At 32.8% G+C, this 27,916-nt stretch overlaps 2 protein-coding genes across 2 annotated transcripts; one reads left to right on the top strand and one right to left on the bottom strand.

Annotated features, from left to right (window-relative positions):
* Positions 1-1,264: 1,264 nt before the first annotated feature.
* On the bottom strand, positions 1,265-7,411 carry LOC132733288 (BET1-like protein). Its single transcript, XM_060719906.1, has 4 exons — positions 7,252-7,411; positions 4,970-5,049; positions 4,367-4,426; positions 1,265-3,884 (listed from the first exon to the last, which is right to left on the bottom strand). The coding sequence occupies exons 1-4, from the start codon at positions 7,280-7,282 to the stop codon at positions 3,714-3,716; spliced, it is 342 nt and encodes a 113-aa protein (XP_060575889.1). The 5' UTR covers positions 7,283-7,411; the 3' UTR covers positions 1,265-3,713.
* LOC132733286 (di-N-acetylchitobiase-like) lies at positions 7,357-24,939 on the top strand. The gene is made up of 10 exons (XM_060719904.1): positions 7,357-7,643; positions 9,144-9,297; positions 9,876-9,919; positions 10,524-10,670; positions 11,390-11,561; positions 12,571-12,680; positions 17,767-17,949; positions 18,365-18,464; positions 19,172-19,318; positions 19,748-24,939. Exons 1-10 carry the CDS (start codon positions 7,482-7,484, stop codon positions 19,906-19,908), a joined length of 1,380 nt encoding a protein of 459 aa, XP_060575887.1. The 5' UTR covers positions 7,357-7,481; the 3' UTR covers positions 19,909-24,939.
* The last annotated feature ends 2,977 nt before the right edge of the window (positions 24,940-27,916 follow it).

The following is a 27,916-nucleotide window of genomic DNA, read 5'->3' as shown; positions in this document are numbered from 1 at the left end:
TTAACAAGCTTTTTCTATTTTTAGCTCCTGTGACCTAGTTTTTGACCGGAGATGACCCATCTTCGAACTTGAACTGCAGCCTCTAGAGTGTTAAAAAGATTTTTCTATTTTTAGCTCATGTGACCTAGTTTTTGACCCGAGATAACCCATCTTCGAACTCGATCTGTATTTCATTGAGACAAACATTCTGACAAAGTTTGATGATGATCCAATCAAAACTGTGACTGCTAGACTGTTAACAACCCAATTGTTAGAGTGTTAACAAGCTTAAATAAATTTTTCTATTTTTAGCTCCTGTGACCTAGTTTTTGACCGGAGATGACCCATCTTCAAACTTGACCTAGAAATCATTTAAACAACCTTCCTGACAAATTTCCAGAATATTTGGATGAAAACTGCAGCCTCTAGAGTGTTAACAAGCTTTTTCTATTTTTAGCTCCTGTGACCTAGTTTTTGACCCGAGATAACCCATCTTCGAACTCGATCTGTATTTCATTGAGACAAACATTCTGACAAAGTTTGATGATGATCCAATCAAAACTGTGACTGCTAATCTGTTAACAACCCAATTGTTAGAGTGTTAACAAGCTTAAATAAATTTTTCTATTTTTAGCTCCTGTGACCTAGTTTTTGACCGGAGATGACCCATCTTCAAACTTGACCTAGATATCATTTAAACAACCTTCCTGACAAATTTTCAGAATATTTGGATGAAAACTGCAGCCTCTAGAGTGTTAACAAGCTTTTTCTATTTTTAGCTCCTGTGACCTAATTTTTGACCCGAGATAACCCATCTTCGAACTCCATTTGTATTTCATTGAGACAAACATTCTGACAAATTTTGATGATGATCCAATCAAAACTGTGACTGCTAAACTGTTAACAACCCAATTGTTGACGACGCACGACGACGGACGCCGGACATAGCCCCATCACTATACCTCACCTAGGTGAGCTAAAAATAAATCACTTTTTTATCGACAACATCTTGATATATATGCACAGCCATGCAATACCATTTTTACAGTTGCAAAAGTGGCATGGGTATGTGATAAATATTTTTAATAATTTTGTTTCATCAAAAATATGTACATCTGTAAATGCTTCAGAGTTATGTATATTTTAGTAGCTTTGTGTTTTTTTTTCTTTCAAAACAGTTGTGAACAAATCTATAACAAATTTATAGTTTTCCCAGAGACGTTAAAATACATTTATATGTCTCTGGCTTTCCCAAGGATATTAATTAAGTGGACATAACAAACAATAATGTGCATTTATTTTATTTTCTAACTTTACAATAAAACAGTATTTTCAAAATGAATGCAAAAAAAAGTAATTTGCTAAAAAGCAAGCATTTTATACAATTCATAGAATTTAATGTATACCAATTATTATAAGAAAAAATGTATGTGTGCCTAAAAATACCATAATGGTAAACACCCATATAAATGTTTACAATACATGGTGATTTATATGTAGTATTCATTTACAAAATGACAACCGGTACAGATTATTAAAACAATGATCAGGATAATCATATGATTTAACAACAGAATAATTATATGAGAGTTTCACCAAGTGTGGTCAAAGCAGACCTTCAGGTATTTATAAATTTTTTAGAGCTGTCATTCAGTGCAAAGCATATGAACAATATATTGATATATCGATAATTACCTATAATTCCTTGTCTGTCATTCACTTTCATACCTGTTTAAATGATTTCCGAGTTAAAAACATGTTCTTTTCAGTGTCTTGTTTATAAAAGCATGACCTTTTTCCAGACCATTATATTTTTGTCATGATTGCTGTGAAATATTTCCAATATATAACAGTAACAGCATAATGTTAGATATGGACACCTACTTCTGTATGTTTTGGGTAAAATTTTCATAATTTCTAGACATTAAATTCATTAGTAAAACTTATTGTTTTTTTTTGAAATGTGTATCAATAACTGATCTACAGAAAAATATCAACGATACATCCATATTGTTTCTAGTGATGACAGTTCTAAAAAATTTTGCCCTAAGTTATAATTTCATTAAAATTTCTTTCAAAAAAGTCTAGGAAATCAATATAATTGCTATAAAAAGCCAGTCATAAGAATATATGAGCCGCATCATGACAAAACCAACATAGTGTGTTTGCGACCAGCATGGATCCAGACCAGCCTACGCATCAGCCCAGTCTGATCAGGATCCATGCTGTTCGCTTACAAACCCTATAACAAGTAGAGAAACTGATAGCGAACAGAATGGATCCTGATCAGACTGTGCGGATGCACAGGCTGGTCTGGATCCATGCTGGTCGCAAACGCACTATGTTGGTTTTATTATGACATGGCTCATATATAGCTTCATATTTTTTGATAACTTCTTAATGAAAAGAAAACAAAATTTTCATATAAGAGTATTTCTATATCTTGCCCTAAAAACATTAATTACAACAACAACAACAAAAAAAAAAAACACAGCTAAATGAGTGTGCCTTTGATAAAACAACATCACCAAATGATTTCACATTTTATATTATGTGTAATATTAAGAAATACAAATATTTTTATGGTCATACTGCATGTACAAATGAGATTTTCTGATGAAATATTGTCTGTTTAAAATGAAACATGAAGTGGGCAGTATCTTGCATGGGTGTTATACACCCTTGTCAAAGGTGATGTAAAAATGAAAATCAGAATGGTTAGAAATTATCTTAATGATATTGTAAAGTCTTAAAATGATAATAAAAGAAATCAAAGAAAAAGAACAATTTATTGGAATTTAAATCACCATATTTTAACCCATAAAAACTGACAGGTAAGAAAGAATCCCAAGTGCTGTTAATTTAAGTATCTTTAAAAATGATTAAACATAAATATTAATACTTAGAATAAAATTATGATCTTTGAATATGAAATTATCCTCAATGAGAAATATATACCAGTTATTTTATGTTAAAATACATACACACAAACAAAATTTTACATTTTAAGCTGATAAATGAGAACTAAAAATGAATATTTTTACTATGGGATATATTTTATCTCTCTTAGGTAAATCTTGTGTCTAGAACCGCAAGACCTTGTAGGTAAATCTAACACTTTCATCATTATTACCTTGATATATAGATTCAAATATTATACACCTGTATAAATGTATATTTTTCTGTAAGTATTGCTGTAACATGTATAACATCCCAAAAATATGAAGCAGACTCAAAAGTTGATAATACAAGATACATGAACATGTTCCACAATCGTGCTTAAATCAGTTTATACTAAAAATATGACCACACAAAAAAAAAACTGTCAATTTTACAGGCATGATCTGGAATGATAGTGTCTAACTTAAGCCATTACAGCTAAATATATATAATCAACATATGAGAAGGTATGTAACTAAAACCTTATTGTAAGAGTTGCTTGATCTATTTACATGTATTTAATGCTCTCATGATTTTGTTATTGACTGAATCACACTTGGAAGTTCTATGCCATGTGAGATCTTTGCCAACCTAAATTCAATCATGTCAAAAACAAGTTTTTCTTTATAAAGATTCGGTTATAGTAACTTTGTCATATTCAAATAACAATAAAATACGACTAAGTTAACTACCTTTCACACATAGAATCCAGCTTCTCATTAGTAAGCATTAAATAAATAACAATATCACATATATATAGACAGTCTGTATGTTGAAACAGTGTTTATCTTTTATCATCCGCTTGTAACTTTAGTGATGAGATAGTAGGACAAGAAGAAGAGAATTATAAGTCCAATAATGATGTAACACATGAGTTTTCTGTTGCCTTTTCCCGAACTGACCATGTGATTAATTCTGTTCATACTCCCTGTCAACAGACCTTGACTGCTGTCAAACTCATCCATCTGAAAAGGGTAAAAATCAAAGTGCTTAAAGTACATATGAACTTGAAACCAGAAAAAAGCTGCAAGTCAGAATAGCAACATCTTTGAGTGTTAATAGGTTAGTCGTCAAATTCAAGCCGAACTGTTAGCTTTATTTTAGCATGTGTATAACAGCGAAGGTGTTGTCATTCCAGACAAATGAAATAAAACCTTCTTTTAAATAGTTAATATGCTAATAAAATGTATTCATAAAAAGAAATCAGATTTGCTTTTCTTTACTAGTGTTTCATAATAACTTGAAACACTTAAATGTTGGTTAAAAAGTTCCTCTTGCATTGTAAAGTCAATATGGCATAATACTACTGGTTTCCAAACCTTTATAATCCTCCCGCTTTTGAACATTTTTTTCTTTCATCTGAACTTGTGACATTAAAAAACCTATCCTGTCATAATATAAAACAGGAAAGTTGAAGACCTTAAGCTAAAAGGCTAGTAATGCTTACCATGTGATTGTCCATATATGTATTCTGGTGCTTTGTTTCTGTTTCTATATCTAATGCTATCTGAAATTACCAACAGACATTTTAAAACTAAAAAAACAACACTGTATTATTACATTTTAGGTAATGATGAATGTAAACATAGATTTTAATTATTTAATATGCCATTGGGTCATTCTACTTTGTATCTGCTATTAAAGTAAAGTTAATTGTTGAGGGGCCAGTACCATCAGTGCTTTCATGAAATGTTAGAAGGACCCTCATAAAGCTCAAAAACCCAAGTTTACTATTCTAGTATTGTAAATATCAAGTTTTAGATTTTGAAGATTTCCTATCTAACTGATATGTTACAGATAAATTGAACAACAAAATTTAATGGCATAATTTGTCAACTTAGTGCAGTAACAGGTTAATTCCTTGTAACTTTAATAGGAGATAACAATTAAGTTATTGCACTAAGGTGACAAATTATAATGATCAAGGCCAACAAAGTATTTTAGGTGCATCCCTTTAATATAAGAGGAAAGAATCCATACTAACTAGTTATGTTATACTCTTGCACCTTTTTTCAACTCAGAGTATCTTGAAAAATACAAATATTCATACCCCTTTAAGCCTTGAGATTTTCCCTGCGAGTCCTTCGACCCTTGATTGATTTTCACTGTCCAACATCTCCTCAGTTCGGCCTGAAATATATATCCAACATGTTATCTAAAATTAAAAAAAAAGATTAACAAAATTCAAAGAGGGAGTGACACTATAATGAATAAAGCTGCTTGCAGATCATTGTATAAAGGTAATTAAAGCCTTGGGTAATAAATGTTGACTTGTGCATCTATACTGTACACATTATTTGCTAAACTAGTAAACAATGTGTTGTATTTGTACTACATGTATTTCCAGGTTTCACTTAAACACTGAAGTTGTACAAAATATGAATCAGTAGTATTTCCAAATTTTCCCCATTATTGTCAAATTTAACGTAAATCCCATAACAGGAATTTCCCAAGAATTCCTGTGGGAATTTGTGAGCCTGGGAAATTAAAGTTTACTTTGTGCGGACGACAGTGTATTTAATGTCGGGCAAGATTTTAAGTGATGTGGCATATTTTGATTGTAAGATTTGTTATAATATATTACATGTGCCTCTATGGTGTGACTTGGTGTCTAAATGGTTTAATGCTGAAATCATCAGAAATGCAAACTTGTGGATATTACTTCCTAGTGAAAATGTATTATCCAAGTATGAGATTGAGTTTAAATCAAAATTAGATATACAAGTTGGCAGTGGTAAAGGTTCAAACTTGACAACATATGTACTGACCGGAAACAGGAACTTGGTGGTATTGTGGTCAATAAACCATTAAGGGACCTAAAAGTTTCCCATGCATCACAAGCTATTTTCTCTAGAAATCTATCAATCTCCCAATATGATGTCAAACCACAAGCCATAATGGGTACATACTTATGTTTGTGTAAACAAGGTTGAAAAAAGGCACAATATAGCTTAATTAATTACTAAATCATTCCACTTAAACATACCAAAACACAAATAGATCAAATTGAAAATATTTAAAAAAGAGCAGCCTGACAGATCCAGCTAGATTATGGTCAGACCTCTAGCATCACAGACATGCTTCACTCCCTTAAGCTTCGAAAATTTTAGGTTATTCACAGAAACTTCAGACTATCGTAAATTCTTTTGTCATTCCTGGGACTGTATACCACTGGAACCACCTTATCCTTGCAGTTCCTCTACTCCCCACCCCAGAGCAGTTCAATGCAGCAATAGCTTGCATCGTAGATATGTCTCACCCTATTTTTCCAGCCCCCTGTTTTAAACATTTTTAATAGTCTTCTTTTACCCTTTTTAAACAACTCTTTTCATCTTGCTTGCTATTTTGACATGCAGATGTGTCTACCTCCCCGCAAGGGGTTTGACATTAATGGAAGATAGATAGATAGATAAACAGTTCAATAAATTCAATGAGTTTTGAATGTTCTGAACAGTACATAACTGAAAGGAAATGGCTAACCATACAGGCCAATACGGCTAGCCAAGAGTTCTAGCCGTTTATGAGTCACATATGGCTAGCCAGAGTAATAAAAGCTGTCATATTTTGCGGTTCAGATAGAAATATCCGTCCCGAGGTGACTCACCCATTGGGCAGTAACGAGGCTTGTTGAGTTACCGCCCATGGGTGGGTGACCGAGGGACGGATATTCCGATCCGAACCGCAAACATATGTCAGATATTTTTTCTTGCATATTCTACCATATTCCATTATATTTTAAATTCTTTATCTTTATTTTCAATGGAAATTTATATCATTACAACCGTAAATTTTTTACAACAATGTATGAATTACAACTTCATTCATAACAGTAAATTGACGTCATCCTAAGTGTGTCATCCAAGTGTGCTACAGCACGCGACTCATTTGGCACGCCCCATGCCAGATGAAATTTCCAGCATGGGTAAAACTCACAGAAACGCCAGTCTGATATGCAAGAATACACTGTATTGTCTTCGTATGAGATGAATCGCCATGTCCGCTAAAGGAAGTACGAATATTGATCATTGTCAGGTTTGATATGTGCCGGTACGGCTTAAATAACATCGTGTATAAAAACTGACATAATAAATGTCAAGTCTGTCTTTTAACCATCAAGGAAAAGTGATATACTTCTATTATTTCTACATTAAGTAGATCTAAATTTTTTGATGTATGAAACAATTAAATTTTGAGTAAAAAATCCACTGTCCCACTTTTCCTGACACAATCACCAGTACTGTATTGTATCGTATATATGAAAAGTTTTTATGATAAAAAAAAAATATTTCAGATTTTAAACGATTATCATCGCATTGTGATCTGGATATATACCTGTGCCATTTCTTCTATTCCAGTCTGCCATGTCAACAAAAGTGACAGATAATCTGCGTCAACAGGCGCTTTTATCATTTATCAGTTTCACAAATATATCTTCTCACGACACCGTTAACCCGGAAGTAATTACCTGTCGACTCACCTGTGTTAATTAGATAGAAATGAGCTGATGAATAGATGAATCAGAGTTGTAAATTATTTTCGTAGTGTCTCAACAAATAATAATCATGCAGTTTAGAATTTTCCATTTCGTCTTTCTATCGTTTCTGTACAGTCCAAGCTTGACATTGAGGATACTGAATCCATTGCATGGTCCAAAACCAGATTGTCCTTGTTCTAATAAAGATCACTGCAAACCTGTCACAGACTGGAATGATGGATTAAAAGAGGTTTGATTTGTTTGTGTCTGAACATTTGTACCCAAATACAAGTAAATTAAACATTTGTCAAAACAAACACAAGTTTAATGGATTTCTGTAAAATTCGGTTTCATTATCGGTAGCAAGACACCTCACCCCCCAGACACTTCACCCCTCAAATTTTGAAGACACTCATTACCTAGGGCTATTAGCAGCTTATTAAGGCATAATTAGGCGACAAGATATGTGCTGTTTTCGTGTCTGGGCAATATCTCTCCTCAAAGAAAGATTCTGCCCTAGAACGAAAATATCTCAGAATCAAGCTTTGGCACATCACTAGGGCTATGTGATATATGATATATCCAGGGATAGACCCTATATAGGTATAGTCTATAGATAAAGTGAGTTTAAAGTAATCAGCTTACCCAATTATGTACTTTGACATGATTGACCTAATGCTGAAGACAGAGCTATAAATAGTAAAAATATTAAGTCAGGTTACCTAGATTATCTGGCTTCTAGAGAAGAGATACTGCCCATACACACAATAAGCAACAACAAACACAATTAGTTGGATGTAGAGACATCCACCAATAATCTTGGTAGGATAATATGACATGCTTATAATTTTATACATTCATCAAGCCTTGAAGCATGCCATATAGTAAAGCTAAGCATATCCCAATAAACCAAGTGTTACATATACATATTATTATTAATAACAAACATAAACGATCTAGTTATTGCCGATAGGTATGAAAATTAAGCAATTTGCCTCTATATTGACAAAGTGTTTGACAGCATGTGATTTTGAGATTGATCGGAATATGGGCTAATCTGCGCAAGCTGTTAAGAAAACAATACCATGTGCTTATAACTTTTTTACATTTTTTTTTACTTTTCTTTCAATATAATGTTATTAGAGTAACGAAAAATTAAATAATTAATTTATAAAAATGTAATCTTAAATTGGGAGTATTGAAATCATGTTATTGTCAACAAATAATTTTATCTAGTTGGAGGCTGAATTTTGTACCTTTTCCATACATGTGAACTTTCCGTGAGGATCAAGTGCGAGATTTTTCTTCAAAAAGAGGGAGATTTTAAAATTTGCAAGAAACAAAGAAGGAAGTTCTGACATCAAAAGGAGGGAGATTTCTTTAATTTGTGAAAATACCCCTTATTCTCAGAAAAATCTTTGAAAATATGGCTGCAGAAAGTGGGTCAGTCTCCCGCTTAAAGTGGGAGAGTTCACAGGGCTAGCCCTGGCAATTTTTTACTTTGAGCCAATTCTTCGCATGTATGCAGTTTTCCTTAAAACTTGGAATGAACGGTTCTAAATTGAAAGCTCAGCAAATTAAGCAGATTGCAGATTAAAGGTTAAGCATGTGCATTATAATGACATCAATCATAAATGTATGAACATAATAAAAAGTATGGGTTGGTGTATGTGTTTTCTTTTTAAATTTTATTGTTTAAATTTAATATTTCATGTATAAAAAATTATATATCTTCATATGTAATTCACAGATTATGGTGATTACTAATAGATCATCAGATTACCAACTTTGGATGTGGAATTCTCTCACAACAGTGCTGGAATGGAATGATGACATCAATTCAACACTTACAGATGAATTGATGTGTTATGCTCACTCACAAGGGAAAAAGTATGGATTTTACAGTAAGTGTTTAAAATTATGTTCCTTGATTATTTCAAGTTGTATGACCACTTTAAATGATGGTTTTTACCATTGCCCATGGTCATACAAGCTACATCACAGTACCACAGCTTTTTGTGCAATTGATTAAAATATCAAAACAGGGAAAATCCATAATAAATGTATATAAATCTAGCAAGCAAAGGGTAAGAGTGTTTATTTTGTCAGAAGACAACTATCCAGTGATTTAAACTTGGCTGAATATTATGAAACTAACCGTAAGTGAGAATTAATATGTGTGTTTCACATGGGATGTTAAGCATGTTTTAATTAACACATTGGTAACAAACTGGATGAAAAGGAAGAATAAAAGAAACCACATGTCAACACCGGATAAATATGAACAAAAATATTTTAATAAAGATCTACCGAATCACAGTGGTTTTAACACTCTATGAAATCATGTTTTACTTGCATATGTTTCAAGCTTACACAGCAATATTCGATGAGATAATGTAAAAAAGTTGTTTGTAAAGAAGCAAAATTTAGATTTTAAAGATCTAATAATGCAGGAAGTTTATATTGTATGTTTTTATTTCAGTCAAAGATTTTCCAAAACCATCTGAGGCTACTAAAGTTGCTGCAGTATGTATATTTTCTTTGTATGGATATTAGTGGTGGTAGTGAGTCCTGAGTGACGGACATGTTACACATCAATCTCCTTCCCAGTGATCTCCCCTTACCAGTACAGAGATCTCTGCCACCACAGACAAATTTTTTAACAATATTTTGTGTGTAGTTTAATAAACTGTAACAAATGTAGGTCATAATGAAAACATAAAAATGAAACAGAAAAAGAAAAATGATGTTAGCTTTTCTATGTAACCATCAATATTTACATTTGAATTTTGATCTTATGTCATGTGACTTTCATCATCAATGACATCTGTGAAGGCGTTTGGTCACTAGTATCAAAACTTCAGGCCAGTCTGTCTTTGGCTTTATAGTGCTGGCTGCTTTAAAATACTCATTCCTTCAAGTACAAATCATTATATTGTAATTGGTAAATTTAGAATTCAATATTCTAACTAATTTACTTGAATATTTCTTTACTTTTCATTTGAATTTAGTCAAACTTTTTCTGTTACATTTTTCATACTTCAAAAATACTTTCAAAAATAAATCCACATCTACAACCAGTAACAGATATTATCTTTCTAAAATATATCTTTTTGTTCTCAAATTTCAGGAAATTTCATTTAAAAGAGCAGATGTAGTTGCTATAAACATTGTTGATTACCTTGGTAACTGTTCCCATGCAGCACAGCATGTTGACCAAATCATCAACTATACAGTATCAAGCTTAAGTGTGATAAAGAAAAACATAGAAGCGAAGGTAGGTGTCGGAAATATTTCTCATACATGTATAGTTTTAGTTTATACTGAATTTGTTTTACGTAATAGTTGTATTATTTTACTTAATAGTTGTGTAGGAAGTTATAAGCCTAGGGACTCACTGCCCAATCTTTTCCCAGTAGCATGTCCAATGAGGGTAAAGTTTCTTGCTCAAGGAAACATTGAGGACTTGCTCCTGACAGGTTTTGAACCCACGCAGGTAGCCATCCTTAGATTACTAGTGCAACATGTTAAGCACTCAGCCATACTGCCACATCAATATAGTTCATCATATAGATCTGTAAGCTGCTAAGACTAAATACAGAATACTATATCACCTCTGTGCAATAACCGAGTCCATCTAACTTAATAGGAGTTAACCTGTTATTGCACTAAGGTGATGGCTGGGGGTATCCTTCTCAACTTACAATTTTTTTTTGGCACAAATTTCAAGTTTTGCCTCACTTAAAACCACAGAGAAGATTCACTTGAAAATAAAACACATTTACTATATTTAGGGTCATAATTGTAGGTCACAGTTCAGCATCAAAAACATTTTTTGTCGGAATAAATCCTCTTTTGGAAGGTTTTGTAGTTAATGTTTTGCTTGTATGTTTTTATCTTTGAAGTATCTATGAAGTTGAAACATCATCAGGGCCATAATTGTAGGTCACTGGTCAACACCCTTGACTATGGACTCACTTCAGTTTCATTTTTCAGTTGTTGTGTGTTATGCCATGGCAACCACCGTGCTATCAGATGAACTGTGATGTAAGTGCAGCTTTAGCTAAGCAGTGTGATGCTGTCATCTTCAGTCCAGAAAGCTACAATACATACTGTGAAGAGACATGTACAGCAAAACCAACTGTTTCTTTCAGTAAAATAACCATTGGTAAGAAATTTCTTTGAATGTGAATGATTTCACTCAGATGTATTTACATTTAGAATATAAATCATTCTGTAAATGAATTACAAAAAACATTGTGTAAGTAAGCTTATCATTAACATTGCTGATTTAAAATCACTAGATTATGGAAGGTGAGTCGTTCTCACTCAGGTGCCTGTCTGTACCTGACATGATAAATTGAGAAGCAGTCTAGGTTTTCCTGCACCAGTTAAGCTAGCAAAAAACATACAATCTTGATTGCATCAGTGTGACCTAACTGTAACATTTAAACATATCAAAAATAAATGAGCCGCGTCACGACAAAACCAACATAATGGGTTTGCGACCAGCATGGATCCAGACCAGCCTGCGCATCCGCGCAGTCTGATCAGGATCCATACTGTTGGCTTACGAACCATATAACAAGACGAGAAACTGGTAGCGAACAGCATGGATCCTGATCAGACTGTGCAGAAGCGCAGGCTGGTCTGGATCCATGCTGGTCTCAAACCCATTATGTTGGTTTTGTCGTGACGTGGCTCAAATATGAACCACTTACCCCACATCTTTTATGTATGTATCCTCAGACGCAAAGTACAATCATGTCAACATAGAATGAAATATTTAATACATGTTAAGCCTCGAAATGCTTTCATTTTCATTCCTCAAAAAAAATCATTTTGATATCTTGAAATACTCATTGGCCATATAGATGAACTATCTTTTGCTTCTTTGGTTATTTGGCATTTGATGTAAATATAGTAATTTAGTTAAGTATTTTGTATAAAGGTCAAAATACTACTTTGTTTATATTTTGCTACCTCTATCTTACATAACTGATAAATGATCAGAACTACTTTCTTTAGTTGTTTAACATCTAACATGATCTTAATCCATTATTGAAACATTATTAAACACATGTCTGTCCTTTCTAAAGAAGTAAAAAATGAAGATATTTGAGGCATAATGAGTATAACAAAGGGACATACTTAAAGTAAATTATTTGTTTTTGTAGGTATAACAGAGTATATTTCTGCGGGCTTCTCTCCGTCACAGCTTCTCCTAGGAATACCGTGGCATGGATATAATTATACTTGTCAACCAGGTGACCACATTGATGACTGGGTAAGTGGCACTGATGTCTCTTGTTGCACTTAAATATTTATATGCTTATAGATAGTTTTAAAAATAACTAAAAAAAATACGAGTTTGTAAAGCATTAGTTCAGATATTAAATATTCATGAGACCAGTATTGATTAGTCCTAAGATAAAGTGATGTTATGACCGTTATTGTGTAAATGGTAAGGGAACAAGTGAAGAAGTAAAAAATATATTGATAATTGACTTGACTCAACTTGAAAAAGAACAAATGGCCATAATGTCACTTTTAGTGTGTATTAAAATGTGTTTCAAGCTTTTTATCATAATTAAGCTAATATGACAATGTATAAAGTAAACTTATATATTAATGAGAAAAGTTGAATTCCAGAGTGAGATACTGTTGTTCAGTACTTAAGAAAATTAGAATTTGTTCCATTTCAGTGTGCTTATTAATTGAGTGAAGTAATATTCACTGTGAGTTATTAGTATTGAGTACATGTAAATGGGATTTTGTATCATTTATTAAATTCTTTAAATTTTCATGAAGCTACATGTATTGAGTAATTGGGATTTTATATCATTGATTAAATTCTGTAATTTTTCATGAAGGTACATGTACTGAGTAATTTCGATTTTATATCATTGATTAAATTCTGTAATTTTTCATGAAGCTACATGTATTGAGTAATTAGGATTTTATATCATTGATTAAATTCTGTAATTTTACATGAAGCTACATGTATTGAGTAATTAGGATTTTATGTCATTGATTAAATTCTGTATTTTTTAGTGAAGCTTCATGTACTGAGTAATTTTGATTTTATATCATTGATTAAATTCTGTAATTTTTCATGAAGGTACATGTACTGAGTAATTTCGATTTTATATCATTGATTAAATTCTGTAATTTTTAGTGAAGCTTCATGTACTGAGTAATTTCGATTTTTAACATTGATTAAATTCTGTAATTTTTCATGAAGGTACATGTACTGAGTAATTTGGATTTTATATCATTGATTAAATTCTGTAATTTTTGGTGAAGCTACATGTACTGAGTAATTTGGATTTTATATCATTGATTAAATTCTGTAATTTTTCATGAAGGTACATGTTAAGGCAAGAGATAAGTTAAACATGTTTTCCAGTTTGCTTTTAGTTTAGTATAATGAAGATAACATGTGATATCAATCACTTAAACTAATGTGTTCATTCCTGATATAGCTTTATAGAAATGGGTTGATAGAAATAGAGTGTTTTGATTTTTTTTCTTACCTAAAAGTATTCTGACTATTTTTTTAAATAGATTGTTTTGATATCTTATTTTTTTACCGAAAACTATGCTGTCTAAAATACTAGTAACCAGTGGGTTTTTGTGTTGTATCAATTAACACATTATTTATACAATAACTTAGAATGGGGTATGAAACATTGACATGGTAAATCATTCAACTTATGCCCATTCTACTTCCAACATTCAGACACAAGAAAAAACAATTTCCAAGTCTTTTTGATCATTTAATCTGTTACGATAATTTTATTTATAATTAGAAAGTTTAAATTGCATTTAATAATATTTTAATGTGCTATAACTGAAGTAGGTTTTGTAGGCTGTGTCTTTGAAATGATCTGACTACACTAATTTCTACATTTCTTAAATATGTTTATTTTGAAACAAATCCACATTTATTTATGTTACAAAGCAAGAAACTTCAAATTTTACTCTTATCAAAGAAAACAACCCTTAACATCACTTTTTTTTTAATCTTAAATAAATTCAATTCTATAGCTTTTGAAATAAATAAATAAATAACTATTTTTGAAAATTGCTTATTGTTAGCTCACCTGAGCATGCTCAGGGTGAGCTTTTAGGATCGATCATTGTCCATCGTCCGTCCGTTCACATTTTGTTGTTAACACTCTAGCGGTCGCATTTTTGCCTCAATCATCATCAAACTTGGTCAGGATGCTTATCTAGTTGATAGCTCGGATGAGTTCGAACATGGGTCATCTCGGATGAAAAACTAGGTCACAAGAGCTAAAAATAGAAAAACCTTGTTAACACTCTAGAGGTCACATTTTTGCCTAAATCATCATCAAACTTGGTCAGGATGTTTGTCTAGGTGATAGCTCGGATGAGTTCGAACATTGGTCGTCTCGGATGAAAAAGTAGGTCACCGGAGCTAAAAATAGAAAAACCTTGTTAACACTCAAGCGGTCACATTTTTGCCTCAATCATCACCAAACTTGGTCAGAATACTTATCTAGTTGATAGCTAGGATGAGTTCGAACATGGGTCATCTCGGATGAAAAACTAGGTCACAAGAGCTAAAAATAGAAAAACCTTGTTAACACTCTAGAGGTTACATTTTTGCCTCAATCATCATCAGACTTGGTCAGGATGTTTGTCTAGGTGATAGCTTGGATGAGTTCGAACATGGGTCATCTCAGATGAAAAAGTAGGTCACCGGAGCTAAAAATAGAAAAACCTTGTTAACACTCTAGCGGTCACATTTTGGCATCAATCATCATCAAACTTTGTCAGGAAGCTTGTCTAGGTGATAGCTCGGATGAGTTTGAACATGGGTCATCTCTGATGAAAAAGTAAGTCAATGGAGCTAAAAATAGAAAAACCTTGTTAACACTCTAGCGGTCACATTTTTGCATCAATCATCATCAAACTTGGTCAGGATGCTTGTCTAGGTGATAGCTTGAATGAGTTCGAACATGGGTCATCTCGGATGAAAAAGTAGGTCACCGGAGCTAAAAATAGAAAAACTTTGTTAACACACTAGCAGTCACATTTTTGCCTCAATCATCATTAAACTTGGTCAGGATGTTTGTCTAGTTGATAGCTTGGATGAGTTTGAACATTGGTCATCTCGGATGAAAAACTAGGTCACAGGAGCTAAAAATAGAAAAATCTTGTTAACACTCTAGTGGCTACTGTTTTGATCCAAATATCCTGTAAATTGGTCTGAAAGTTTGTTTTGATGATTTCTAAGTCAAGTTCGAACATGGGTCATCTTGGATGAAAAACTAGGTCACACCGCCCAAATATTGAAAAACCTTGTTAACATTCTAGTGGTCACATTTTCGACTCAATTATCATCAAACTTGGTCAGGATGCTTGTCTAGGTAATTGCTCGGATGAGTTCAAAATTGCATGTGAAACTAGGTCACCGGAGCTAAAAATAGAAAAATCTTGTTAACACTCTAGTTGCTACTGTTTTGATCCAAGTATCCTGGAAATTGGTCTGAAAGTTTGTTTTGATGATTTCTAGGTCAAGTTTGAATATGGGTCACCTGGGTAAAAAACTAGGTCACACTGCTCAAATATGGATAATCCTTGTTAACACTGTAGTGGTCACATTTTTGACTCACCTGTCATGAGACTTGGTAGGTAATTGTTTGGATGAGTTCGATGGGTCAGGTGAGCGATCTAGGGCCATCATGGCCCTCTTGTTACCTATTCATATTATCTTAAACATTTCAAGGGTAATTCACTTTTCTGTGCCCCCACTTTAGTGGCAGGCATTTAGATTTACCCTTGTCCGTCCGTCCTTCCGTGTGTCCGTTCTCTTTTGTATTGCACGTAACTCAAAAAGTAATTGATCTAGAGTCATGAAACTTAACAGGAATGTTGATCAGCATGTGCAGTTGTGCACCTGGGTATTTTCGTCTGGATTTATTTAGTATTTTTAGAGTTATTGCCCTTGACTTAGTAAAAATTTGCAATTTTCAACTTGTGTCACACGTAACTCAAAAGTATTTGACCTAGAGTCATGAAACTTTACAGGAATGTTAACCAGCATGTGTAGTTATGCATCTGGGTATTTTTGTCTGGATTTTTTAAAGTAATTTTAGAGTTATTGCCCTTGAAGTAGTAAAAATTTGCAATTTTCAACTTGTGTCGCACGTAACTCAAAAAGTATTTGACCTAGAGTCATGAAACTTTACAGGAATGTTGATCAGCATGTGTAGTTGTGCACCTGGGTATTTTTGTCTGGATTTATTTAGTATTTTTAGAGTTATTGCCCTTGACTTAGTAAAATTTTGCAATTTTCAACTTGTGTCGCATGTAACTCAAAAAGGATTTGACCTAGAGTCATGAAACTTTACAGGATTGTTGATCAGCATGTGTAGTTGTGCACCTGGGTATTTTTGTCTGGATTTATACAGCATTTTTAGAGTTATTGCCCTTGACTTAGTAAAATTTTGCAATTTTCAACTTGTGTCGCATGTAACTCAAAAAGGATTTGACCTAGAGTCATGAAACTTTACAGGAATGTTGATCTGCATGTGTAGTTGTGCACCTGGGTATTTTCGTCTGGATTTATTTAGTATTTTTAGAGTTATTGCCCTGACTTAGAAAATGTTTGCAATTTTCAACTTGTGTCGCATGTAACTCAAAAAGGATTTGACATAGAGTCATTAAACCTTACGGGAAGGTTGCTCAGCAATGTAGTTGTGCACCTTGGGTTTCGCTTGTGGATTTATCCAGTTTTTGTAGAGTTATTTCCCTTGACTGTTTCATTATGTTGTGTTATTTGTTCCTTGAGTGCTTGAGTTAGAATCAACCAACTTTACAGGAATAATGATCAACATCACTAAATTACAGGAATAATGATCAACATCACTGTGAAGCTATGCACCTGGGACTTTGCATGTGGATTTTTTTTTCAGTTTTGTTAGAGTTATTGCCCTTGACTTAGAGTAGTATAAATTTGCAATTTTCAACTTGTTCATGCATAGCTCAAAAAGTATTTGACTTGTAGGCCTGAAAGTTTACAAGAATGTTGGTCAGCATATGGGATTTGCTTGTGGATTTATTCAGTATTTGTAATGTTCTTGCCCTTTACTTAGTAAAAGATTTTTAGTTTTCAACTTGTGGCACATGTAGTCCAAAACATATTTGACCTGAAGTCATAAGATTGACAGAACAGTGGCGTGTGGGGGCACCCATGTCCTATGAACACATTTCTAGTTATTTTTAACATCAATTACATTGTTAACGTCTTTTGTACAATGACTTTAAGCGTCATTTTCTCATGCTGGCATTCAAACAAGATTTATATATACATGTATTGTCTTTTATTTCTGTCTCAACAGACTGGCCACTTTGTATGCAACCTAAACAAAGTGAAAGACAATGTTACTGGAGTAGAGACATGTGATCTCAAAGGTTCCAGGTTAAAGATGAGTATAGGAACAGTTGTTGGCAAAGTTCCGGAGATGGGTTTATTAGATTCTACCTTCAGTAAAACAGATCAGTCACCATTCCGAGTCGACCAGGTAAGAAACTCAAGAGTATTATCTTTTATTTTGAGCTCCACTTGTGTCATAGCAATGCTTTGAACTTTATGAGTTGTTTATTTTAGCTTTTTCTTGAAGGAGAGTAATGGAGCTATTCACTTAAGTCATTTCTTGGCATTGATGTGACATTTCTTATGTTAAGGATTTGTGTGCTACTTCATATTTCATTTAACACTTGAAGATATACACTTTTAATGTATATTCAGGATCATAATTGTTTATCACTGTCGAAAATCTATAGTGCAAGCATAAATTTTAACTGAATTCGTCACCTCTGAAAACCTAAAAGATTCGTGGTTTAAGTTTTGCATGTCAATTCTATAGTTTATCAAAGGAAATGAAAGTCACTTTGACATAATTTTATTTTTTTGTCATCAAATTTTGTTTATTTTAGAGTGGTTCAGGAAATCAAATTCAGCAATACATGACCTGGTTTGAGGACATTGGCAGTCTATTAGTGAAATACCAGGCAGTTAACAAATTTAACATAAAAGGTATGTACTGTTAACTCTCCTTATAACTTGACAGATTACGTATCAGAAAAAGTGATACGGATAAGGAATCAGGATCAAAATTCATACAAACCATGTAGACTGTATCTCCTTGAGGTAGTTCTGTGTATGTTCAGTAGACAAAAAATAAAGAACTGTCTAAACATGGTGTGAGATTTTGCTGGCAGATTTGCTTCTCAGTAAACAAGAAATAAATATTATAACAGTATATACCTACCAGTAAATACGGCTATACTTCCAGGGAACTAATAAATAACTGAAGATATGGCAAAATTTATGCAGCTGGATAGAAAATATCAATATCATTTCTGAAATGAATGGTTCCGACTGAATTTTGTTAGTTTTGAATTAACTTTTAATGGTAACTGACTTTTGATAAGTAAACAAATGGGTACATGATTGTACTTTTATGAAAATGAAGGGATTTACTTAATATGCCTATTCAGTGTACATGAGAGGTGAATAACATTATATAATTATTATCTTAAAGATCTTTATGTGTGTGTGTTTAAAAAAGATTTATTAATTATTTTATAATTTTGTTGAAAGAATTGAGAGTAAGGATCGATAAAATTTCACTCGAAAATTTGCGAAAATTAAAAATTATGTTCTGGACTTGAGAAATATGCTTCCATATATTTTTCAATTATTGAAAGAATAAACATATGACATTTTACCATTATTTTCAGGAACTGTAATTTTCAGTGGTGATGATTTGACATATGACCATGTGAAGACAAGTGATGAGTTTGATAATCACATGTGGTCATGGATGTTACATACCATTCTGTCTACCGGCGACGCAAAGAAGGAGGAGAGAACAAGCAATATTGCTGGTTAGTTTACTTTTAGGGTATTCTTTCTTAGAGTTAATTACAAACCCACTTGGCCGCAAGGTTATAAAAACTTTTAAGTCTCAGATCTGTCTTGGATCTCAGGATTTTTTTATTGGTCGGTGTATATCTGTGCCAGTTTCTGACAAGTCTGTGAGATCTGTGTTTGATAAACTGATGACAACTAGGAGTTCTGAAGTGATCAAGAGCCATAATTCTATACAGTCCTGTTTGTTTGATTATCTCCCTTTCTTTTATTTCAAGTATATTGTCTGCAGCAAAACTGTAGGACTACAATATATCTGTTTTTTGAGCTAGAACTATCCAAAAATTGGTTGATGTAATTGTGTTTTTATATTTCCTTTGACAAAGTAGTTATGTTTAGAATTTTCTTTTGATTTGATTGATTGATTGATTTTATTTAAACAACAGGAACAGTAGCTGGAGTTGGAGTGGGGATGTTTTTGCTTGGTTGTTTGCTCGGAACCTTGATTAGCTGCATTATATTCCGACGCAACAGAAAGCTACATGCACCATTTAAACACGACCAGATGACAGAAGAATACACGGATGATGATCACAACCAGTTGTAACTGGACACTACCGGTTGTACAGGGTGGATTACAGCTTGCTAGATTGATTAATAACTGGTTACAGATCACTGGTTATGTTGTAGAAAATTTGTAACTAGTCATCGAAATATCTGTATTTGTCAGCATTCTAAGTCAGATATTTATTACAGTTGAAATACCAAGGTTTTTATTTTGATTTTCTTAAGTGTTTTTTTTTTAAGTTTCACTTGAGCATATTGTGCTCATTGAAAGTTTGAAGGGTCAATGTTTTCTGTTCATAGTCTATAATTTCTTCAAATGAAAGCTCCTCTGAAATCACCAAACCAGATTTGATGAAATTTATGAAGAAGGTTAATTGCAAGAAGCTTGATCAAATTGTATATCTGGGTTACAATTGATTGCTAAAAAGAGAATAAAATATTAAGAAACAAAAACATCTGGAGCTTAGATATTTAGCGTAAAATACCACCTTGTGGGTTTGATCAAAAGTTTGTTTAATTTAAAGCTTTCTACTTTAAACTTTAAGATAAATAAACAGTTTATTGTAAGTATTATTGACTTAGAATTTTGACAATAACTTGAACAGTCACTATTAAGTGTAATGTACTACTTTAATGCAATTTAATAGGGAAGATCACAGTAGTTTTTCTGAATGTCTAGAGTATTACATTCCAAACAGATTTGATGTTTATGTTTAGTTAAGCTGTTAGCTGTAACTGTGATATGTGTTTATAATTATTACTGTCCAACCATTTATGATAGAAATACTGTCATATATTTATACTATACAATACTATAGTTTTCGTATGAAAAGCAAGATTATTTTTTTATCATTATTAACCTGTGTCTATTCAGACAGGTAACTTGCTGAACTTTGCTAATGGCATTACACTTGTAATGGTAATGGAAGTGATTTTTGTTTTGTCCAAACAATACAAACATGTTCTGTTTAACTTTGTCACAATGTAAAGTATGTAAAGAAAATACAATTATTTTGACATAATTTGACATTTTGTTTTGTTTAAAAAAATATGTAATTAATCTAATACGTCAAATCATTTGTTATTTAGTAATGAACCACTTGCCCCTCATTGCTGTGGGTTTGAATCCCACCAGAGACTTTTTGGATTTTTTTCATGTAAGAAAGCTATTCAGCTAGTTTATAACATTGATGGTTTTACTCAGTTGCCAATTTGAGCCTGAAATAATGCACAGAGGGGCACCTGAGGTCATCCTTCACCATTAAAGCTGGAAAGTTGCCATATGACCTTTACAGTGTTGGGGCTACGAGAAAACCCAACTAAAAATAATTAAAAAAAAATAATTTAGTATCAGTAAATTTACCTTTCATTAGATCAAAATAAGTCATTGTAATGTATGTAAAGTGCTTTCATTCATTGGACCAACTTTCATGACATTCCACTTATATATTTGTCTTTTTTATTTTTATAATTTTTCAATCAGAAAGTAAGAAAAAGGAAATATCCCAGAGCTTTGGTGACAGTACGATATTCTAGAGGTCAAATAAAATATGAATATCTGTATTATATATAAACAAGGAAAAGTTTTTGTTTTCTTAAGTGATAATCTGCTGGAACTGACCAGCCTTAATTGCTTCTAGTATAGAACCAGGCCTGCCAGCACTACTTGGCAGTCTGACCAGATTGCTCAGATTTTTGTAGTTTGATAAGGAAATTCCTTAAAAAATTAAATAGACTATTCCATATTCAAAGCAGGGCTAATCCATTTCAAATATTCTCCAGGTTAAGTGGTAAAAGGAGAAATTATACAATCTTTCTCTCCTTAAAGAGTAACAATTTTTACATGAGTTTCTTTTTCAACATTGGAGTAAGTTTGATATTATTTATAGGGCTTAGACTAAAAGTATAATTTGATTGTACGAAAAAGGATAATAAAAACCCAATATTGTAATGAAATATTGAAAAAAAAACAGTGATTTTCCACATCAAACAGTTTTATTTTGTCAAACCTTATTTTTTTGTTATTGATTTTACTTACATGCTAAAGATTGTGAAAATAACGATGTCTTTGTTATGTGCCTTATCAAAACCATTAAGATAAGAATTGTATATTTTTGTATTCTTGCTGAAGACTCTGAGTTTTAAAACTATAATGAAAAGATTCCTCATAGTTTGTTTGGAAAATACTCTATTGTTAAAAGTGGCAAAATAAGCTATAGGAAGATAACCCCCTTTTTATAAAAACAGAAGAAATATTATGTAACTGACAGCATTGATGTACATGTATTGTGTATATTTTGTAATTTTATTGTTCATCCTGTACATTGTGTGTAACCATTCTAAATAGTGTTTTCTATTCTTATAAATGAGCCACGTCATGACAAAATCAACATAATGCATTTGCGACCACCATGGATCCAGACCAGCCTTCGCATCCGCGCAGCCTGATCAGGATTCATGCTATTCGCTTACAATTTTTATTACAAATAGAGAAACTGATAGCGAACAGCATGGATCCTGATCAGACTGCGCAGACACGCAGGCTGGTCTGGATCCATGCTGGTCGTAAACGCATTACGTTGGTTTTGTTGTGACGCGGCTCAAATTTATTACAATAAATATATCAAAATGAATATACCAAAATAGATATATCACAATAGATATATGTAAATCAAAGAAGCACTGTTATAGCCCTTGAATAAAGGACTGTTGGCTGCGTAATGTACATAACAGATCCCTTAACCTACTTCAGTGGACTGCAGAAGTTGGGCTCCGACTTTAAAGATGTCCTTGTGTTTATGCAGATGTTAATGCATCAGAAAATGGGCATTTACCCTTTATTATTATTCTAGTATATTTTTAAGGTTGTAATTTTTAAATATTATAGAGTATAATTATGTACTTATTTATTTTCAATATGTGATTTTTTAATAATTTTTGTACCTTCATATTCTATTAGAGTTCTTCTGTCGTTACCATGTGATGAACATCGTACACAAATTTACGCAAAACTTTTTTTATTTGTTTTGTGATAATAAGGCTTTCTGAGTAATGGGTATATTATAATGTTGACAGGTATGGTAGTTTTGAAAGACTTCTAAATACAACACATTAATACATGTACTAAACATCATAAGTCTTAAAAGTAACATTTCTGAAGTTCCCAAATACTCCATGAATGAAGGTAGCTTACTCCCATATACCACATATAAGATGAGTGTATCACCCCATATAAGGTTAATGTATCCCCATACACACTTGGGTGATCCCACTTATGGAAATATGAGGGTAGTTTATCTTCATACACACTTAAAGTGTTCCCACATACAGCCACATGAGGCTAGTTTCCCCCACATATCAGTAGCTATCAAAAATTAAATGTTTTGTTTCATTGTTATGCATTTGTGTAATCGCATATTTATACTGAAACAAATATTCCTTACAATTTACATAAAAATCAGCATACAGAATTAGCTTATTTATTAATCTCTTGTATTTTTTGTTGCCAATTCTGCATAGCCCATTCACTTGATATCCGAGTCAATCATATTTAAGTATTTAGATAATTATAGTGTTGTGTAGTTATGAATTTTTGTATATTATATGTGTAATTATCACGAAGTTGTATTAGTCATTATTCATCAATATTCAAGAATCTCTATTTCTGATTTTTGTTTATTTTCACAATGCAGTAGGACTCGTGTATCTTCTATTAGCTTTTTGTTGTTTATAAGTTTATGACAATAACAAATAGGCCTAGTCATTAAGAGCTGTGGGACTGGATAGGGGTCATGTGTTATTATAGTATGTGTGGATATCACAATAAAAAAAAATCAGGAAACATTGTGACTAAATGTATTTTATTGCTGTATATCTGTAATAATGGTGAATACCAGAATCTGAGACAAAAAGCGCGTTGTCAGCAGAAAAAAAATCAGCATTAAAATAAGAATCTAAGTGCCCTATAATCACATAGATCAGATTTGCTAAAATTTATGTGCTGCAAAAATTTTGTAATTTGCAATATGCAAGAACAAACGAATTTTACAAGTTTCTTATGTAATTTTTATATTTACCAATTTATTTTTTAATCAAGCTTAATTAGATGAAATTTTGGAGTCATAATATTAGACAAGTCAATGTTGACTGACATTTAGAATGCTTTTGTTTGAAAATTTAAAAGAGCTTAGATGTTAAAAAAATCATTATACACTCACAGTGCTGTTAAGTTGCACATAGCACCTGTACATGCTTTTGTGTTCCTTGCAAGAAAAGAGATACATTGTGCTGATCATTTATATTTATTTCTGATAGTAAGTTAAGCAGAAACTCTCTCCTAGTTTTGTGCAAATCCGAAATAAAAAAATGTATTGGAAACATTCCTGTAGAACCCTCTGCATCATTGCTGGATTGTTCATGTATGTATGTATGAAGTAGGAAATATTGCCCTAATTGTTTGTTTTGCTTTGTTTTTGTGAGCCTAGCTACTATTTACTTTATTCCTTTAATTTAAATGATTTTGAAATTTATCAAAGAAAAATAGGAAAACAGGAAAGTTGCAGTCTATATTTTATTTCAAAAGAGCGAAAAAAAGGGACATGAACTAGAATGCCTACTGGTAAAAGTGCTATACAATTACTCTTTTTTTGTTGTTGACAGAATTAAGGTATATACTGCATATTCAATTATATTATCAAAGATTTTTTATAGTTTTATAGTTCATGTATGTCATATGTAAAGACTGGATATGTCAGAATTTTCTGGGAGCTCAGTGTAGCACATTCTGCATTAGTCTGGTTCCCTGCTATCATTTACTACGGAAAGTAGTAGTATAAAGGGAAGGAACTCCAGACTAATTCAGTATATGATTCAAGCTTGATGTTTGATGCTGTTTATGGAAGAAGAACTATAGTTTTCTTGTTTTTTTTTGCTATGTTCTAACTTATATACATTCCTTGTATGATGGAATTTTAAGATTTATTTTTTTTCTGTCTTTTTTTTCTTTTGTCATATGTTTACTTTTATAAATCATGTGTATTTTGACAATAAATTTTTATATTTACCAAACAGAGCAATGCGTTTATTTATCAATTGTTACATTTTCTTGTGTCACTTACCTTCCTACAGACAGAGCACTTTGTTTTACAGTGTCTGTAACACAACAAAAGTCGTAAATGTGATTGAAAAAGGCCTATGTAAAAAAGTAGGTCATTGCTCGATACAAAACCTGTATCTATGTCAAGGTATGTTGATAATCAAATGTCCAATATCTATTTGTAAGGTAGTCGTTAAATTAAGAAATGAGCATATGCAGCATAAAAATGCTGCTCGAACAGGCTTACGTGCAACAACTACAATTGACATCAACAAAATTCACAATATTTTGAAAAAGATGCCTGATTTTCAAGCATGCGGTTTGCTCGAGTTCACAGTCGTATTTTGAAAAAACATAGCTGAGGAGGCTAAATACAAAATGTATACTAAATTTGTTGACAAAGGAGCCCATAAGATGACCTAAGTAGCAAAAGGCAAAACAACTCGTGAAAATGTATCCAAAGAAAAGTTTTTCACAATTTAGTTACTGTCAATGACCAGGCATGTAATTTCTGAGACAATCTAGTTACAAAATTAATAGTCTTAATTGCCCATCGTAGTTGTTCAAAATGATTTCTGTGTTACTTGTAGAAAAGTGGGTAGGCACGGATACTGAATAGAAACAAAATAGTGTATGTGTGACTGAAATATGTTGAACAGGGGCTAAACCATACAGCAATGCATTTATATAAATATTTTGAGCCTTTTCCAGCTGCTTTGAGAGAAAACTAGCATAAATAGTGAAAAATTTCTAAGCATTTTGGGAAATTTGAGAATTTCAAAAGTTGAAAAATTATCTTTTACGTGGCTTGTAAGTCATGTAAGAGCCTGAACCCGTCACTTTTTTCAAGACGTAAGTCATAACATTTCTCATTTGCTGAGAAGTTCAAAAACCTTTTTTTTGGGACTGTTCAGAAATCAAATTTTTTAAATGGGGAAAAAAACAAGAGGGCCATGATGGCCCAGAGTCGCTCACCAGAAACAACTGCTTTCAAGTGTTGGAATGTCAATATATTCTAATATTAAATTTGAGCATATAATGCATGTTTAAACAATAATTTGAAGAAATGCCATGACCTGGGGTATTTAAGCTTTAACTTAAACGGGGCTAATCAAATTAATATGAGCAAACTTGATAAAAGAGTACTTAAGAATGCTACAAAGTTTGGTGATCATCTATCTATTATTTCAGTAGGAAATGATGTTCGAAGGTTTCTTCTATTTTTAGCTTTAGTGGCCCCTCAAAGGGGCTTATCAAATTAAAATGAGCAAACTTGATAAAGGAGTACCCAAGAAGCTACAGACAAAGTTTGGTGATCATCCATCAATTAGTTCTGTAGCAATAGACGTTTAAATGTATATCAATTTTTAATTTTAGCGGCCCCTAAAAGGGGCCAATCAAAAGTAATATGAGCAAACTTGATAAAAGACTACCCAACAATGCTTCAGACAAAGTTTGGTGATCATCCATCCATTAGTTCTGTAGAAGATGTTTAAAGGTTTTTCTATTTTTAGCCCTAGAGACCCCTAAAAGGGGCCAATCAAATTAATATGAGCAAACTTGATAAAAGACTACCCAAGAATGCTACAGACAAAGTTTGGTGATTATCCATCCATTAGTTCTGTAGAAGAAGATGTTTAAAGGTTTTTCTATTTTTAGCTCTGCTGACCCCTAAAAGGGGCCAATTGGAATGACATGAGCAAATTCAAGTGTGACTGTCACAAGGATGCTACAGACCAAATTTGAAGTAAATCTGTCCAGTAGTTTCAGAGTAGTTTCTGCCATTAGTAACAAGGGTGCCATAGTCACAAAATACGCCCGTTTACGAAAGCTTTAGATGGAGATGGGGGCATTATGGATAAGTGTTATCTAGCAAGCAAGTTTTTATTCTTGGCACTGTGTTGTTAAATGAACCTTAAAACAAATCAGTAGGGAAGATATGCACAGGATGTGTGACCTTGACCTTGGTCGCAGGGACCTGAATTTTATGCACGGCACTCAGCCTCACAATGATGAACATTTGTGCCAAATTATATTGAAATCCCTCTATGCATGTAGAAGTTTTGCTCCAGACAAGCGTTTTTCTATGAGCTCTAACTGTGACCTTCACCTTTGACCTAGAGACTTGGTTCATGTGCAGGGCACTACGTCTCATGGTGGTGAACAATTCTATAAAAGTAACATTAAAATTCCTCCATGCATGTAGAAAATATGCTCCGGACAACATCTGGATATTTAATCATCTCCAGTGACCTTGACCTTGCAAATATTAACCTAAATTAAATGTGTCACACCTGTAGTCATGATAGTTACCATTTGTGCTACAAATCCATCAATAAAAGATGACTAAATGGTCCCTATACACATCTTCAAATTTTCATCTGAACTTTGACCTCTATGTGTTACCTTGACTTTGGTCGCAGGGATCTGAATTTTGCGTGCGACACTCAGCCTTACAATGGTGAACATTTGTGCCAAGTTATATTGAAATCCCCCTATGAATGTAGAAGTTTTGCTCCGGACAAGCGTTTTTCAATGAGCTCTAAGTGTGACCTTGACCTTTGACCTGGATCATGCATGGAGCAATACATATCATGGTGGTGAACATTTCCATAAAGTATTATAAAAATTCTTCCATACATGTAGGAGATATGCTCCAGACAAAATCTGGATATTTCACCATCTTTAGTGACCTTGACCTTGCATATATTGACCTAAAGTACATGTGTCACAGCCGTAGTTATGATAATGACCATTTGTGTTACAATCCCTCAATAAATGATGATTAAATCGTCCCCCTATACACATCTTCATATTTTTATCTAAACTTTGACCTCTATGTGTGACCTTGACCTTGGCTGCAGGGACCTGAATTTTGTGTGCGACACTCCGCCTCACAATGGTGAACATTTTGTGCCAAGTAATATTGAAATCCCTCTATACATGTGGAAGT

This window comes from Ruditapes philippinarum, unplaced genomic scaffold (genome assembly GCF_026571515.1).
Source record: "Ruditapes philippinarum isolate M1 unplaced genomic scaffold, ASM2657151v2 ctg2634_1_1_1_1, whole genome shotgun sequence".
NCBI lineage: Eukaryota > Metazoa > Mollusca > Bivalvia > Venerida > Veneridae > Ruditapes > Ruditapes philippinarum.
Note: the sequence above shows the minus strand (reverse complement) of the source record. Positions and strands in the feature narration are given on the sequence as shown.

Coding starts and splice junctions, on each gene's coding strand:
- LOC132733288 (XM_060719906.1), bottom strand. CDS start 7,282: ATGGCAGACTGGAATAGAAGAAATGGCACAG. Junction 4,427..4,969: donor AAATCTCAAGGCTTAAAGGG/GTATGAATATTT, acceptor TGGTAATTTCAG/ATAGCATTAGATATAGAAAC. Junction 3,885..4,366: donor CATATATGGACAATCACATG/GTAAGCATTACT, acceptor TACCCTTTTCAG/ATGGATGAGTTTGACAGCAG.
- LOC132733286 (XM_060719904.1), top strand. CDS start 7,482: ATGCAGTTTAGAATTTTCCATTTCGTCTTTCTATCGTTTCTGTACAGT. Junction 10,671..11,389: donor AGAAAAACATAGAAGCGAAG/GTAGGTGTCGGA, acceptor TTCATTTTTCAG/TTGTTGTGTGTTATGCCATG. Junction 18,465..19,171: donor TAACAAATTTAACATAAAAG/GTATGTACTGTT, acceptor CATTATTTTCAG/GAACTGTAATTTTCAGTGGT.